A 16,392-nucleotide genomic window follows, 5' to 3' on the forward strand; every position below is an offset into this window, starting at 1 on the left:
TCATGTCCTCCACTACAATTCCCTCCCACAACTCCTTTAGCTCATCAATCAGTGGAGAGAGGTAGACATCCATATTCTTGACTTTGTATCGTCCAGGCACAAGCAAGCTGAGCAAAAGGTGACCTTTCTTGGTGGAAAGCCATGGCGGTATATTGTAGTTAACAAGGACCACGGGCCATACACTATAGGAGGCGGAACGTAAACCAAAAGGATTTACCCCATCCATGGCAAGACCGAATCGTAGATTCCTCGCCTCCTTTGCAAAGTCAGGGAAAGTCTCGTCAATGTGATGCCATGCTTCTGAGTCAGCTGGTGTACGTTGTACACCACCAGTGGACCGATTTTCCGCATACCATGTAGTCAAATTTGCAAAACTCTTGGTTCGAAAAATGTGACGAACATGCGGTATCAACGAAAAGTGCCTCAAAACCTTCTACGGAATAGTCTGTCCTTGCAAGTCATTTCGATACCTGTCCGGACCACACTTGGGACATGTGGCCAACAATTCAAACTCTCCCAGGAAGAGAACACAATCATTGGGGCAAGCATGAATGCAATTATAATCCATGCCTAGCTTTCGCAGCACTTGTCTTGCATCATCACGAGACTCAGGCATCATGTTTTGGGTAGGCAAATTGTAAGATTTCAACGTTCTACAAATTGCAATGAAGCACGTTATTAGAGTACTACATAGCACATTTTTATGGCTTTCAATAAAGAATCATACACATCATAATATACCTGAATAGTTCTGTCACACTCGCATCGCTCCATCCATACTTTGTTTGTATGCTTAACAATGCAAGAAGTGTCTTCAAACGGGGTACCCAACTCCCATCATACAATGGAATGGCAGCCTCCACAATTAAAGGATCTTGGGATTCCGAGTCCGTCGGAAGCAATGATTCGATCATGTCCTCTAACTCGTGCTCCAAAAAAGCAGGAGGATCATCCATGTCTCCAGCATTCTCACCCATAGAAGGGGGTTGAGAGTTATCACCTTCTGTGAGACAGCTAGTTATCTCGGACGGCATTTGTATAGAGCGCGGATGAACCCGTCTTACTGGACACAAGAGATCTGCGGACTGCAATGTATCGACATGGCCCTGGCCCTGTAAAGGACGTTAAGGAGCTAACTTCTAAGATAACCCCAAACTGTTATACTTAAATCAATTACATGTCATATAGTACGTAATGAGAGAGAACTTACCGCAATCTCGTAATTCAAGACTGCTTGGTCGATTATCTCAACTCGAAACTCTCCATATCGTTGCACATGCTCTATGGACAAACGACGTTTCCGACGAATGGCCAATTTGCATTGCGTGCATGGACAGGGGACACGTTGATTGAGCCAAGCCTCACGATGACCACCATGTTGGTCGTGAGTGCTAGACGTCTTGACTGCGATGTAATGGAATGATAATTTAATAATGATTCTATATTGTATATTGCGACCACTCCACTATTTATATTTTAGGTCTTTTTTTTTTAAAATTTTCGTACCTATCTCTTTGAGTTCGGCTCTAAACTTATCTATCTTTGAGATCGGCTCTAAACTATGCTCACACACATACATTTTCGTACCTACATTGCAAAGAATAAAAACCAACACAAGAAAAAATTTGAAAACACTCGCTTCCATTTCTCTCTCTTTCAACACTTCCTAACCTACATTGCAAAGCAACACAAAGATCGAAGAGAAACCAACACTTTCTAACCTACATTGCAAAGCAAAACAAAGATTGTAAAGAAACCAAAACAGGGCATACCGTCGTGCTCTCTTATTCTTCCATGACCTCTTCGTGCGGGCGACACTCCTCTCCTCGCGTGCGGCTCGCGGCTCGCTTCCTTGCTCACCTCCCTCTGTTGCTCACCTCCCTTTCTCTTTCTCTCCGCCTTCACGCGCTCATTTGAAAGAAACGTTCGGGTTTCTGCGAAATGTTACCGCAGTAAGTCGTCGCTATTAGCGTCGCTATTTTAGCGTCACTAAAAACGTCACTATATGTGACGCTAAATAGCGACGCAGAAAATAGCGACATTTTTAGTGACGCAGATAACGATGCTAATAGCGACGCCAATACCGATGAAAAAAATGTCGCTACTTAGCGTCGCTATATGTGTGTACCCTTGTAGTGTAGCTGGTAGAGGTGAATTAATTATACTCTATGGCACTTGTGTAGCTTTATGCACTATGTATTAAGAGAGCTTTTTGGCCAGTTTCCCTAAAACCATTCATACTCTTTGTGATAGCAACCTCATTTGTTAGTTACATTAAGGCATGAAGGGGACATGATATAGGGACAACAATTGCGGAGGAATCAAGTTTGTGAATTTGTGCACAATTGAATTGTGTATTTTTAGATGACGCGTGTTTAGGTAATCAAAGGAGAGTGACAATCATATTTGTCAATTTGAGAAATTTGTGTCAACTCTCTACCATACATATTACATAGCATTTATGTAGGTTTACAAATTATACATTAATCAAAGCTATTTCTTTACTCCATTTTCTATCATAGCAATACTAAGCTGAATACAATGAAGCAACAAACTTTGGTAGTACTAACAATATTAGTTTAGGTAAGCTCCATTTTCTATCATAGCAATACTAAGCAAGAAACTTTGGTAGTACTAACAATATTAGTTTAGGTAAGCTCAAGTATGCTCTTCCATACTAAAGGAGCCAATGTCATGCACTCAAGATGACCCCTACTCATAATAACTCGAGTCTACAAAGGAGAAAGTCAAGCCCCTTAATCTGAAGTTATGATCTCAAGGGGCTCAATCATAAACGTGTGCATCATGTGAGTAAGGGTTTTCTGAAATACCATATGTATTTCATTTTTGTATTTAGAAGGGTGTCATATAAATGGAAATTGACAATGTGGCGTGTGAATGCCACCCGAACTAATAAACATTCTGCTCTGAATGGGCGTGTGTGTTTACGTCGACGAAACATCGCATGCGCTCTGCCACCAGAGATGTCCCAGGGTTTTGTTGCAGTTTGCAGCCATCGCTCCCAGCCATCGCCGCAAATCACCTGGAGTCCCTCGTGGCCGTTCTCCAATGATCCTTCGCGACAGCTGCCCCGTCAAATCTTCTCCCCCCCCGGCCTTCACAGGTGGATGTATCCTAGGGCCAAAACGATGCCCTCTCCGACTACATGAAAGCTAGGTTTAGAACTAGCTTCAGCTTGAAACACACCAGATTCTCAGATGGAGCATCGTTTCCTGAGAAGCGACAATGTAGAGAATCTTGACTCGGCAAGAAGCCTCCCCTCTAGGATGGAAGCGCAGCAACTGTACAGAAGGGATCTACATGCACTGCGGCCTTACAGAGGGAAGGAGGTGGAGTCCCCACCGCGATGGCGCCTCCATGATCCTGGCAAGAGGAGGGACGCGCCTTCACCCTTTAGGAGCATGGACAACTTGTTTGCTGGGCCATGGCGGTCAAACTTCAAGCCCTCGACAGACCTGCTGAAGCGGCAGCATACCCCGGCCATCAAGATGACATACTTCTCTATGAAAGAGAGGTTTGGGAACAGAGAAGGAAAAGACATTTCCATGGTACTTCTCTCTTCATTTCCTGGAGACACAGCATCCATTTTCATCTTTGCATGGAATCAGCTTCTGTCTCCTTTTTCCTCAATTTCAAATTGTCGCTTCAGCCATGCTTTTCTGTATGCATGGCGTTTGCTCTCCTCTGTTTACTATATGCCATCCGATATGTTGTCCCTTAATATAAGTAGTTTCTTCTCTTGCTAAGCTCCTTAGTTTCGTTCTCCCTCTCTTTCTTTCACTTTTTAGATGTATTAGGACCTTATTTCTTGACATTCTTAGGGTATTCAAATCTAATATCTACACATGTAGCCGGCTCTTTATATTATTAGACTTTTATTTTTCTAGCCACCTCATACTATAACGTTATTGATTCATAGCTCAAAGTTCAAGTGGATTGGTTTTCTTTGGCATTTGATACATCATAACGCACTCTTTTAGTGACACAACTTGATTCGATCATGTCTGCATTACTAATTTATAAGTGATTTCCTTTTGCTTTCTTTTGCAAGAGTTGAGCATCATTTGCTACTATGATCCAAGCTGACAATCAACTCATTAATTGGCTTTTTCTTTCGTTTGTACTCTTATATTAACTAACAATTGATCTTCTTTAGGTCACCCAATTTAGAGTTTTGTCTCCTCGTACAAGTTACTAGTATTATGAATAGTACCTTGCATTGTGATCATGTGATCACCTTTTTGAGTTATAATTTCATTTAACCGCTTCACTTTTCCTATTAGCCATAGGATTTTGAAGTTGATGTGCAGTGATGACATCATGATAACTTTTTGCAGTTGCTTGGCAAGTTGTAAACACATGCTTTCGGTTGATCATTGTGCTAGTTAGTGTAACCAAGCAATCAAATTTCACCCTCACATACATATTTTACCAAGTTTCTAATTCGTGAGAAAGCTAGAGGTTTATTGGTTAAGGGATTGGTCGGGTAGACTTCCCCATCAACTCATAAGTCCATGTTTTTTGATCCCATCTAGTTGTTTGCCTTTTCTTCTTAGAAATGGATTTGAATCATTTGTTCTCATTAGATATTTCTATGAATATATGCATCATGACACATCCTTTAGGATATAAGCGATTATGAGAACGAGAATTTTCTCCCTCATTAAAGCGCTTATTTTCTGGAGTGTATCTGTGTATATATGTGCGCTTAAATATTGATTGATTTGATAAATTTTTGTTGTTGTTCTTTATTTTATTAATTAGTCATCCCTCAGATTTAAGCATTTGCATGAAATCAAAAAGCTCAGAGCATTTGATGGTTAAATTCAGCTTTACTCCAAAGTTGTGCCAATATGTGGCTTCATGTAAGGCTTCATTCTTCATTGTGTGTATAGCGAAGCCTCTCTATACGATGAAGAGTAGATCTCTTCACATCAAGTCCAAATTAGTAGATTCTCTCTAATAACCTTGTGTATGGTCATGTTAGTCAATAAATTGATAATGATCAAATGGAATAAATGCACACATGGGTGTGTGACGAATGGATTGTGCTAGCTACTTGCCATGATTGTTAGGCAACAATAAGAGTCGTGTGTCACAAGTTCTAGCATTATGAGTATGCATAGGCACTCGTTTTATCATATGTCCTTTGCTTTGTGTGTAGAGTAAAGCTGCTCTATGTGATGAAGACTGAAACCCTTCACGTTGAGTTCAAATTAGTAGATTCTCTCAAATAACCATGTTTATAACCATGCTCGTCAACAACTGCTATAATCAAATCAAATGAATGTATATATGTGTTTGGAAAATGAATTGTGCTAGCTACATACCAGGATTATGATGCAAGAATGAGACTTGTGTCACATATTCTGCTACGTAGAGGCAAGAATGAGACTTATGTCTCACATATTTTGGTATTGTCAACATACATAGGTACTCCTTTGTCATATATCCTTAAAATCTCTACTTGCTAGTTTGGATGCTTATGCTCACTTCTTCTTTTGTATGCGCTTTTGGATCCTTTGGACTTTCTATAGCATTCACAATTTGGCAACCATCAATGCTACTATTTCTAATGGATACTCTTTCCTTAGGAGATCTTTGCACTAGTACTTGTTATGCTTTGATAGTCATGTCACAAGAGGATTGAGAGAGTTCAAGATGACCTTTTTCATCTGTGCTTTTGAGTCACTTGGGCGTGCATTCTTTCTGAGTGTTAGTTATGTTGTACATTAATCATCTAGATTATAATTTATCTACTATGTTTGTGTGCATACGTGTACAAAAAATCTTTCCCTTGTATAGCTTCCTTCTCAAAAGGAGAAAATCCTAGTTTGTGTACCAATTTCACCATATCCATAGGTTGTATATATAATAATAGCTAATAAAAACCTAAACTTTTGAGCCTTAGCTTTGGTACTAGCGAAACTTGTTTGGAAATGTGTTGTAGATATGGACTAGACGGTAAGGATTTACATAGTAAAGGCAACAAAGAAGCACTAAATGGGTGTTAGAAGTGGGGGCAACTATGGAAGTGTGCGTTGTTGCAATAGGTTGATCAAGCACAAGAACAAAGAGACACGCTGCAAAGAGCAAATAACTCAAGAGAAGAATGCTTGAGAAATGGAATTCGTATACCAAGGCATGAGAGAGCACAAAAACTCAGATTGTGAGTCATTGGCTACGGGCATTGCCTTCTTCTCTCCATCACTTGCGAGTCTGGTGATGACTAAAGTGAATGAGGAGGGAGCTTGCCTAACATGCAGACTCACTCATGAGTTGACTAATCTGCTAACACCCTATCTCAGATCATGGGTGAATTGATATAATACAATGACAATGACTCATCATAGGCCATACAACAAAGACTACCAGAATAGGACCATGGATACCCAAGCAGTGGGTGATCAAGCCATTGCCAAGGTGCCTCGAAAAGAATTTGATGTCGATGTCGACCATTCCAGAACTTGAAAATAGAGAAGAATCATAGTTGCTCTCTATCTATCAATAATGCCTCGTAGTAGCATACATGGGGAACTTGCCAACAATATTGCTAAGCATACGTAACCATGGATTCCCCGTTGTTGGCTAGACCGTCAAAGTGTCCCCTCATGTGAGCTTGGACTAGAAGCCAATCTAGTTCTCTGTCAAGTAACAATGCATCATGAACCTAGAAGTCAATCCCAACTCTAGGATTTCAAAATTGCTAGACTTTAGTTGATGTGTTAAGGAAGTCCTTTGGATCCTGTGCACCTATATATCTGTATAGATGAGGCTTATCTACCCCACCTCACCACCTTTTCACACTCCCTCTCTGGTAATGGCTGCCCTTCTCCTTCTCTGAAGAAGATGATCCCTTTTGCACCTTAATCTTTGCCTTGGTTGGAGGATCTAAGTTAGAGTCAAAGGAGGAGGATGACTCATTGGAAGAGTCCGTATCCTACTTTGTCTTCTTCTCCTTCTTCTTCCTTGAAGCCGCTAATTCCTTACAATTCTTGCGCAAATGTCCATTCTTACCACAGTGATTGTAGTAGGCCTTTGACTTCTTCTTTCTGTCACCCCTCTCTATAGCTGCAAATGTCTCATTAGGGCCACCACACTAAGATGAAAGCCTCTCCTATAATCTCAGTGGTGCCTCATGGTCAAGGTAGCATTGAAGACGTGTAAAGCTCATTGACATTGATGATGTTTGGGCCAACAAAGCATTGGCAATGCCATCAAACATTGGAGGAAGCTCATAGACTATAGTCCCAACTAGATGAGCCTTTGGAGGGACAAACATGTGCCAAAGCTGATCTTGTACCTATGTAACACGAAGTAAGGATGATTGGATAATATCCTTTGGCTTAATCTGTGAGAGTGCGCAACGGAAGAGGAAATACGAACACGGAGGGAGAGAGAGAGAGAAAGCAGAAAATAAGGAAGAGAAATCTGCACTGACTGAAATGAATGCTGAATACACTGAAATGGACTGATCAGTCCCTGCACGCAGCCCACAGCGTCAGTGAGGGCACCAGATCAGGCTGATGACGATGGCAGCACCACCACGGGGGAGAAGGAGTGTCGGAATCTGCAAGAAGACAACTGACCAAGTGGGGAGGGGGGCTGCCAATAAATAGGCAACGGACAAACCCTAACCCTAACCCTAAAATGGGCGCAAACCCTAAAAATGCCCTAAAATGGGCGCCCCACAATAGTGACCAAAAAGTGACCGGGCAGCCAGTGGCTGCCCACTAAAAGAGGCCAAAAAGAAATACACAACCTAAGACAGCCAGTCAAGAGTGACTAGCCTCCCCCATCATAACACATGACAAACATGTCAGAGCTCCTAATGTCCTTGTCTGACTCAGACTGAGGCTCACAGGCAGGAGATGACAAGGCATGACAAACATGACTGCTAACACCCCCTCTCAGATCCTGGATGTGGCTGAAGGCCAAGGGAGAAACGGATCCTGGGGCGGCAAGAGGAATGCCAATGTCGATGAAGTCCGTCGATGTAGACTGCCGCTGAAGGAGCTCCTCACGATCCTGGAAAGCCCTCTCTGAAACACTAGGGGCCAGGGAATCCACAGCCGCATCACCGAGATCGTCCCCCTCTGAAAGGGATGGGGGGTACGAGGGAACCACTGGAGGAGAAGGTGGGGGATGGGAAGAAACCTGTGGAATAGAAGGTGCACTAGCGGGAACGGGTGTAGCAATAGACTGCCTCGGAGGACCCTGCATCAAAGAAGGGGAATGGAGCCTGTAAAGCCCGCTCTCCTGCCAACCTGTAGATAAGACAGCTCCTGTAAAAGAATCCTCAATAACAACGGCATGCTCGGTGAAGATCACTCGTGTGCCAAGCCTCGTAAGGCCATAAACTGAGAGGAGGGGAAGGCCCAAGTCCGGAACATGTAGGGCCTGTGAAAGGAAGCTCGTAGGTCGGTCTGTAAACAAAGGCAATGTGCCAACACCACTAATAGGCACTGATAAAATGTCACCAACAGTGACTGAACCCTCTGATGGACGGAGATCCTGTAACAAATCACCTTGGGGAGTCATATGACTCGAAGCACCACTGTCCACTAACCAAGGCTGCACAGAAGACACTGCAGCCACAGAAGAAGGATCCTCCTCCAAAGCATGGATATGAAGGAACACTGACTCATGGGTAACAGCTGGTGTAGAGGTAGAAGAAGGCTCCGATGTAGATCCACCCTTCGCTCCCGGACGAAGGTGAGGGTACTTCTTCCAGCATTTCTCCTCGGGATGTGTCCCTTTCCCACAGTGTGGGCACTTCGGTCTCTCTGAATCTGAGTCAGAGCCTGAAGAACTGTCCTTCTTCTTAGCCTTTGACTTCTTCTTATTCTTCTGTCCTCCCGAACCTGCAACAAAGGCTCTAGTGGAGTCGGATCCACTAGCACTGACCTCTCTGAGTCGCTCATCATGCTCCAAGACAAGCGGGGATAGCTCCTCCCATAGAAGCTTCTCACGGGTCCTCGATGTAAGTAGGCTGGTGTAGAAGACATCAAACCGAGGCGATGGCAGCTGAGTCAAAAGAATCATAGCCATGTCTTCAGAAGATATCGTCTGACCGAGGGATGCAAGCTCATCCCTCATATCCTGTAATCTGTTGATGTGGTCCTTCATGGAAGGACTATCATCAATAGCGAGCATCCGCAACTTCTTTTCAAGAGATATCCGGTGGGCAAATGTCTTCTGTTGATAGAGAGACGCGAGCTTTCTCCACACGTCCTCTGCAGTCTTCAACCTGTGAACATGAACAAGGACAGAATCCTGCAAACTCAGAAAGAGGAAAGATCGGGCTCTAGAATTGAGCCGATCCCATAAGGCTACACGATCCATAGATGTCCCATCTGCGGGATCCACCTGAGGCCGGGGAATAGGAACAGAAACAAGCTCCCAAAGATCGAAGGAGTCCAAGATACACTCCACCTTGCAGGACCATAGAGAAAAGTTGGAGCCATCCAACCGGTCCTCTTTGGGCAGCTGAGGAAGTACGGGTACCTGTACAGGGGGTACCAAAGGCTGCATCTTCGGCCCACTGGAAGGGGATCGCCGAGATACATGAATAGAAGGGGGACGAGAACGAGGAATAGACTCCGTATGACGATCCTCGCGATAGAAATCACGCCTCCGTTCAGATGAATGTTGAGACAACAGCTCATCATCTGAGTCATCAAAAACTGTAAACTGATGATAAGACATCTTCCAATCTGCAAAATACCAAACACCAAAGAAAACTGTGCCAATGCCGAAGAATGACCACCAGAAGGGTCACCAACCACCAGAAGAACCACCAAACTCCAGGAAAGCAGGTCGCCTATCACTAGAAGGTGAAAACGCAGCTGTGTAGGGCACAAAATCCGGAGGGAAAGTTGCCAGGCACCAAAACGCAGCCAAGAAAAGAAGTGCCAGCTGGAGATAAGCCGCTAGGAGGGAATACGACCACCTTGGATGCAAAACGCAGCCTGTAGTGGAGGCACCCAGCTGAAAAGAAGGCCGCCCAGCTGAAAACGCAAGGAAACAGGGCTGGTTGATGACGTGGCAGCCTCTGGAAGGGGCTGATGCAGCAAACGCAAATATTCAGACTACCTGGAGGGGCCGCCTGGCTGTTGGAGAGAAGGGGGGCAGCAACAGATGATAGGTGTGGTGTCTCTCCAATCGATGAAGACCTCCGTGCTCTCAGTTTGGCGATGATACCATGTGAGAGTGCGCAACGGAAGAGGAAATACGAACACGGAGGGAGAGAGAGAGAGAAAGCAGAAAATAAGGAACAGAAATCTGCACTGATTGAAATGAATGCTGAATACACTGAAATGGACTGATCAGTCCCTGCACGCAGCCCACAGCGTCAGTGAGGGCACTAGATCAGGCTGACGACGATGGCAGCACCACCACGGGGGAGGAGTGTCGGAATCTGCAAGAAGACAACTGACCAAGTGGGGAGGGGGGCTGCCAATAAATAGGCAACGGACAAACCCTAACCCTAACCCTAAAATGGGCGCAAACCCTAAAATGGGCGCAAACCCTAAAAATGCCCTAAAATGGGCGCCCCACAACAGTGACCAAAAAGTGGCCGGGCAGCCAGTGGCTGCCCACTAAAAGAGGCCAAAAAGAAATACACAACCTAAGACAGCCAGTCAAGAGTGACTAGCCTCCCCCATCATAACACATGACAGACATGTCAGAGCTCCTAATGTCCTCGTCTGACTCAGACTGAGGCTCACAGGCAGGAGATGACAAGGCATGACAAACATGACTGCTAACATAATCTTCATTTGCTAGAGTTGTACATAGAGGGTAATAGTTACATGGTTGAGGGAGCCTCATACAACATCTCAAGCTTCTCCCATACCGTTGAAGGTGTCCTATAGAATGTGACTTTAGAGGTATGTCAGAGGAGTAGAATATGCATAGGTATCATCGGAATCCCATGTAAGCAGAGCTTCCTCATGGTTGTTCTAGTCCCAATCATTTGGAAGAGGAGTGGAAGGTTAAGGCTGCTCAATAGCTTCCAAAACTATGCACCATCATTGCTTTTGCACAAATCATGCTTTCATGACGGCACACCATTTGATATAGTCAGGGCCACGAAGTTTAGCATTAGTAGAACAATAGGGAGGTTCCATTTGTAGAGGATAGGAAGAGAAGATAAAGAAGAAAAGAGAAATAGAAAGAGAGTACAGCCAAACACAACACAGATTGCACTGTTAGGAGTTCACATAGTGTGTAAAGAGGCACTGATCAGAAAACGATTGCAAAATCCGAGAAAATTTGGGTGAGTAGAGTTAACAAACACTATTAGAAGGCTGAAAACTCTGTGGCCCAGCCTGCATAGACCTTAAATGTTGGAAATGCAAAAGCTGAAAGTCAAAACACACGCAAGCAAGGCATTAAATGCAGTTGTCAATATTAAAATAAAGCAGAAAATAAAAAAAATGCAGGCAGCTAAGACTAGATGCATGCAATAGAGGCTGAAAATCAGGCTGATTTTGAGCAGGGAGCAGTTGCTTGGGCAGCAACAGACAATAATAACTTGGAAGCTGATCAGCAGCAAAACAATGTGAGGGCAGACCGTCTACAGTAGAAAATGATACCCAGGGCCCAAACATGGACTTCTAATACCATGCCGAAAGTGGGTGCAACAATGGAAGTATAGAAGATTGCTGTACTAGACTACACAACACAAGAGACAAGAGAAAACAAAAGAATATTGCAAAGGGAGAACTTAGAGATATGCTTGGGAAATGGAATCCATATACCAAACACAAGACAATCACATATAACGCTTAGTCATTGGCTATGTGGGCATTGGCACTGGCTTATACTCTCCAATAGGACCTGCGCTGAGAATTTGCAAGTGTATGCTGATATAGACTGAGGGTGAAACCAGCCTTCCTCCTTGGATAGGGTGGTAAATAATCTGATTAAGCACTAATTACATCAAGCACAAAATTCATGTGAACTGAAAATGTACACTTTACCTCTTCAATCTTGGACATTGGACACTTGGTTAGCCTCAAAATTGGTGCCCCTTGCAGAATTTCTTTATCTTATATTGTAAATTGAAGGAGTACAAGTGAGATCCTCTAATCTCCTCCGCTAATCCAAGTGCCTCTTGTTGTCAAAATTAACTAGCAAGCCTTCAAACCAATTTGCCCCTTGGTTTGCTTGGGGATTGGTTTTCACTCTGCTTCTTGAAAGTCAAATTCAGCCCCAAATTTGATATTGGTTGACTGGTCTCTTGAATCTTCTAGAAATTTCTCAATTTCAGCTGTTGAAATTTAAGTCTTACAATAGAGATAGACTAAAATCTCTTCCTTTGATGGATCAAATTGTTGGAAAATGTTGAGATGATTGGGGGATGAGAGAGAATGTTGTAGAGAGAGAAATTTCAAAGTTTCATTGCGAGAAATGTTGAAAAGCTATTGCTGCCCTGCTTAAACAGCCATAGAAGTTGCCACCTACAGTGTAGGACTACCAGAAAGACTGTTGCTGCCTCCTATATATTGTCATCCGCACTAGAAGGACCTTGGGTTGCTGTCACTATTTGTGGAGGGCTCCAAATTGCTGTCACATGTTGAGGATTGATCCTTGGTGGCTGCAAATCACATCATCAGCCTCTCCTTGCTCTCTAACAACCTCTTTTTCTCTCACAATGGCTGAAATAGACTTCCACTAGTCCTTAGAAACGTTTTTTCCACTTGCATGGGCAAGTTTTGCCAAGTGGCAGCCTTCTAATCCCACTTTTGAGCATTATCTAGATTATCAAATGAATTATCAGAATATTAATTTTGAAAATTAATTTAATAATTAATCTAGTGCTCAAAAAATTAATTCGCTAGCTAATAATTAAATTGGCTAGGGCAATTTGTCTTTCAAGTATTCTTGAGCAGGTATTAGCCCTTAGACCAACATTAATTAATTAATTAATGCCTATTCTCTAATCTCACAATTGACATTAGTGGCTAATAAATTGTTCTAGGCCAAAATTTGACATCGGGTTACCACCTAGTACTTGTTAGGCATAACTTATTACAACTTTTGCATTTGGCACCAACTGATATCTCAAGGTCCTAGGTCCCACACTGTGAAATAATTGGCTTGCATCTCACATGTGCAAGTCACATTAGCACATTTGATTAACTTTTAATCAAATGCTTAGCAAAGCAATAAAATTTCATAGTCCTCGTGACAAAGGGAGCCAGAATGTATAGGCTTAAAGTAATGCCATCAAATAAACAGGTTAGCCAAGGCCCAACACCAGTTGGCCAGCAATAAATGCCATAAATCATCTAATTGATAACCATAAAAATGCCTAAAATATCCTATAGTACCCAGCCCAAATAGTAGCTGAATAACTAATCTATCGACTGAAGTCTCATAGCCATGGTCCAGTTGTGGGGATTTTTGAGTCAGTATCCTGGTTGCAATAAGAATAAAAACCTCGCTTGTGAGTGCATGATCAGCTAATCTGTGTTTGGTAAAGCCTCATCATTATAGTTCAGTTCTGGCATGCACTGAATTCTCTTGAGTCTTTTTTCTTTGCAGTGTTTCTATTTGTTCTTGTGTTTGTGCAGTCTATTGCAGCAGTTTCTCCACTTCGATCGCTGCCCCCAGTTCTGATATGCTATTAGACATCCATGTTAGGCATTGTGGTGCTGTTTTCTGCTGCCAAAGGTCTGTGTTTATTGCTCTTCCTGCTGATTCGAGCTCTCTGCATTGCTGTGTGTTTCTATCCAGCCTGGCCGACAATCTTTCCTGCAGGTGCGGCCTGTTTACTGCTCCTACAGTCACTGTTTTCACCCAGCTATCTGCGTTTTCAAATTCTGATCTATTGCAGGGCTGGGCAACCATCATTGCCTGCTGTATGAGCTGGTTTGAGCCCTGTCTTGTCTGCATCTCTGCTGCACAAGCCTGCATTTTCCGGTTCTGCATGCAACTGCATACAAGATTTTATTTCTTATTGCAACCACAAAAATAGACTCAAAAATTTAGCAGGGTGTAGTTCAAGATACTGAATCTTTGAAGTGCTATTATGCCCGCAACGCTTTGACAATTTCATATTGGTTGCCATTTTCTCTTGGCAGGGAGTTTTACCCATCAAAATTAGTTCTTGAGACAGCAGCTAGGCATTGGCAGGAGTCCACCCACTTATCCTAAGAGCCCTTCAAATAATGGTGGCGCAAGTGGAAATTATTTGCCTCAGCAAAATCATGGCTAGCAAGGCATTAATCTGCTGCATGGGCTGCATGGCATTAATGGGCAGCATGGACCATATGGCTTTAATGGGACACATGGCATTATTGGGCAGCATGGGACACATGGCTTGAATGGGTAGCATGGCATTTATGGGCAACAAGGACCTAATGGATAGCAATGATCTAATGGGCAGTAGGGCCCAAATGAAAGGGATCTTTGTGATAAGATCATTCTCTCCAAGTACAATGGACACTCACCATTCCCATTTGACTTAAAAGAATAGACCTCTAAGTTGGAGTCTTATTTTAATATTTGCTCGTGTCCCTTTAAATGAAAAATTTCTCTTGGCAGGGAGGTTTACCTTTGAAGTTTAGTTCTTTTAAATGAGCATCTCAACTGGTCCAATAGTTAGAAGATGGTTTTCATGGGTCCTCCACTAGGTGTGGTTAAGGGGCTTATCAACAATAACTGTATCAGTTAGTTTGATTGTCATTGCACTTTGATATGTTAGCTTATCTATGTTAGTTATGCCAGTTTGTCGTCTCCTAGTTGTGAGCTTCTATTAGAGTTTGATGGAGACAAAGGAGCTTTGGTAGTTTTGGTGCATTTTCTTTATTTGTCTGCTTCTTGTGTGCATTCCTAGGCCGATTATTACTTTCCACAGTCTACCTACTCTTGCCAGCCTTTGCAGGTGCATACTCCGATCGACTCTCCGTGCTTAGTGTAGCCATTGTCAGTTCCCTCATTGACGCTCTAGGTTGCGTGCAAGGACTGATCAATTTGTCATTGTATCAACATTCTTCTTTGGTCAATGTAGTATTCTTACCTGAAGAGGAGATTTCAACGCGACACAAGGCTGTGTTTCCAGCGTTCGAGAGCAAGGGGGAGGGCTGTGTATCAGAACAAGGATGAAGTAAGCGTGGGCGTGTGGGAAAGGAGTCTAGTTGGTGAATTTGCTGTTGTTTGAAGAGAAGGAAGGCTGTGTTTACGGCCTTCAATTGGAGATTTTACATTTTCATCACCTCCGGCGGTTAAAGAAGGTTCGAGAATTGGAGAGAGCCCTAGCAGGCTGTGTTTTCATAGTCAGAGAGGGCTTCTTTTATGTTTGTGCGGGCATTGCAGGTGAAGATGTCTATAGAGATTGATGTGGAGTTCTAAGCGATCATGGACCGGAAGGTGCCTATCCTACCGGCTTTTCCATCAAATCAGAAGCTCGATGGTGACAATTATCGCTTTTGGCGCGTGATGATGTTGGCCATCTTGGAGTCAGAGCTTGTGATGGAGGAGATTAACCGGCCCTCGGTAAGAGATGAGTCCAAACTCTCTTTAAATGCTCGTGCGGATTTGACCAAGGCACAGTCTCATTGGGACAAACTGAATGCCAGGATTTATTGTTTTCTTTTTCTGTCTTGTACTATAGCCGTGATAGCTCACATCGAGCACTTGACGGTGGCTCGAGAGAGCTGGCTGGAGCTCGACCAGATGTACAACCGGATGACCCTGATGAAGAGGGTTTCTTTAAAGGTGCAGATGCGGACCTTGTCCGTGAATAAGTCTTCTTTGCTTCGGGAACACATCAACAAGCTTCGGCAGCTTCAAATGCAGGTTCAAAATGTGAGGAAGTCTTTTTCCTCCGAAGACATGGCGATCACTTTATTGTCCTAGCTGTCGCCATGATTCGGTACCTTTTATTCTGCTCCTATTGCATCAGAGTAGAAGTCGACTCTTCGATGGAAAGAGTTGGTTTCTATGGTCTTGGACCAAGAGGAATAATTGAAGGGATAGAATGCTTCCAAATTGGAGGCATTGGTTGGTTAAGCCAGAAGGGGAAGGACCAAAAGGAGGAGGACAACAAATCCAAGAAGGATAAAGAGAAAGAATCGACATGCCATATCTGTGGTAAGACTGGTCATTGGAAGGATTGCCCTGACAAGGATAAGGACACCAAGAAGAAAGACCTGTAGGATTTTGGAGCAGTGGTTGCACTCTTATCAGCTGCTTTTCTATACTTAATGGTCATTGAGGACCCTACATTAAAGACTTATGATGTTGCGATGACAGCTCCCCATGCTTGAGAGTGGATCGTGGGCAGTGGTGTCTCACGGCGCATGACTTTTTCTTCCGTTGGTGTTGCCCATTTGCGACCTTCGCGTGGGCAGATTCTCA

At 43.4% G+C, this 16,392-nt stretch overlaps 1 protein-coding gene across 2 annotated transcripts in view; it reads left to right on the forward strand.

Annotated features, from left to right (window-relative positions):
- Nucleotides 1-2,911: 2,911 nt before the first annotated feature.
- LOC148038392 (uncharacterized) overlaps nt 2,912-16,392 on the forward strand; it is a 70,677-nt gene continuing 57,196 nt past the window's right edge. Inside the window, exon 1 of one of the 2 annotated variants that reach the window (XM_087671384.1) lies at nt 2,912-3,569. In XM_087671384.1, the coding sequence (XP_087527510.1) occupies nt 3,219-3,569 (351 nt within the window). In that variant the 5' untranslated portion in view covers nt 2,912-3,218. The remainder of the gene's footprint in view (nt 3,570-16,392) is intronic. The other variant, XM_087671393.1, reaches the window with a different exon arrangement.

The sequence above is a fragment of the Lygodium microphyllum genome, chromosome 3, assembly GCF_053477565.2.
Source record: "Lygodium microphyllum isolate KBCC chromosome 3, Lygodium_microphyllum_v1.1.10, whole genome shotgun sequence".
Taxonomy (NCBI): Eukaryota; Viridiplantae; Streptophyta; class Polypodiopsida; order Schizaeales; family Lygodiaceae; genus Lygodium; species Lygodium microphyllum.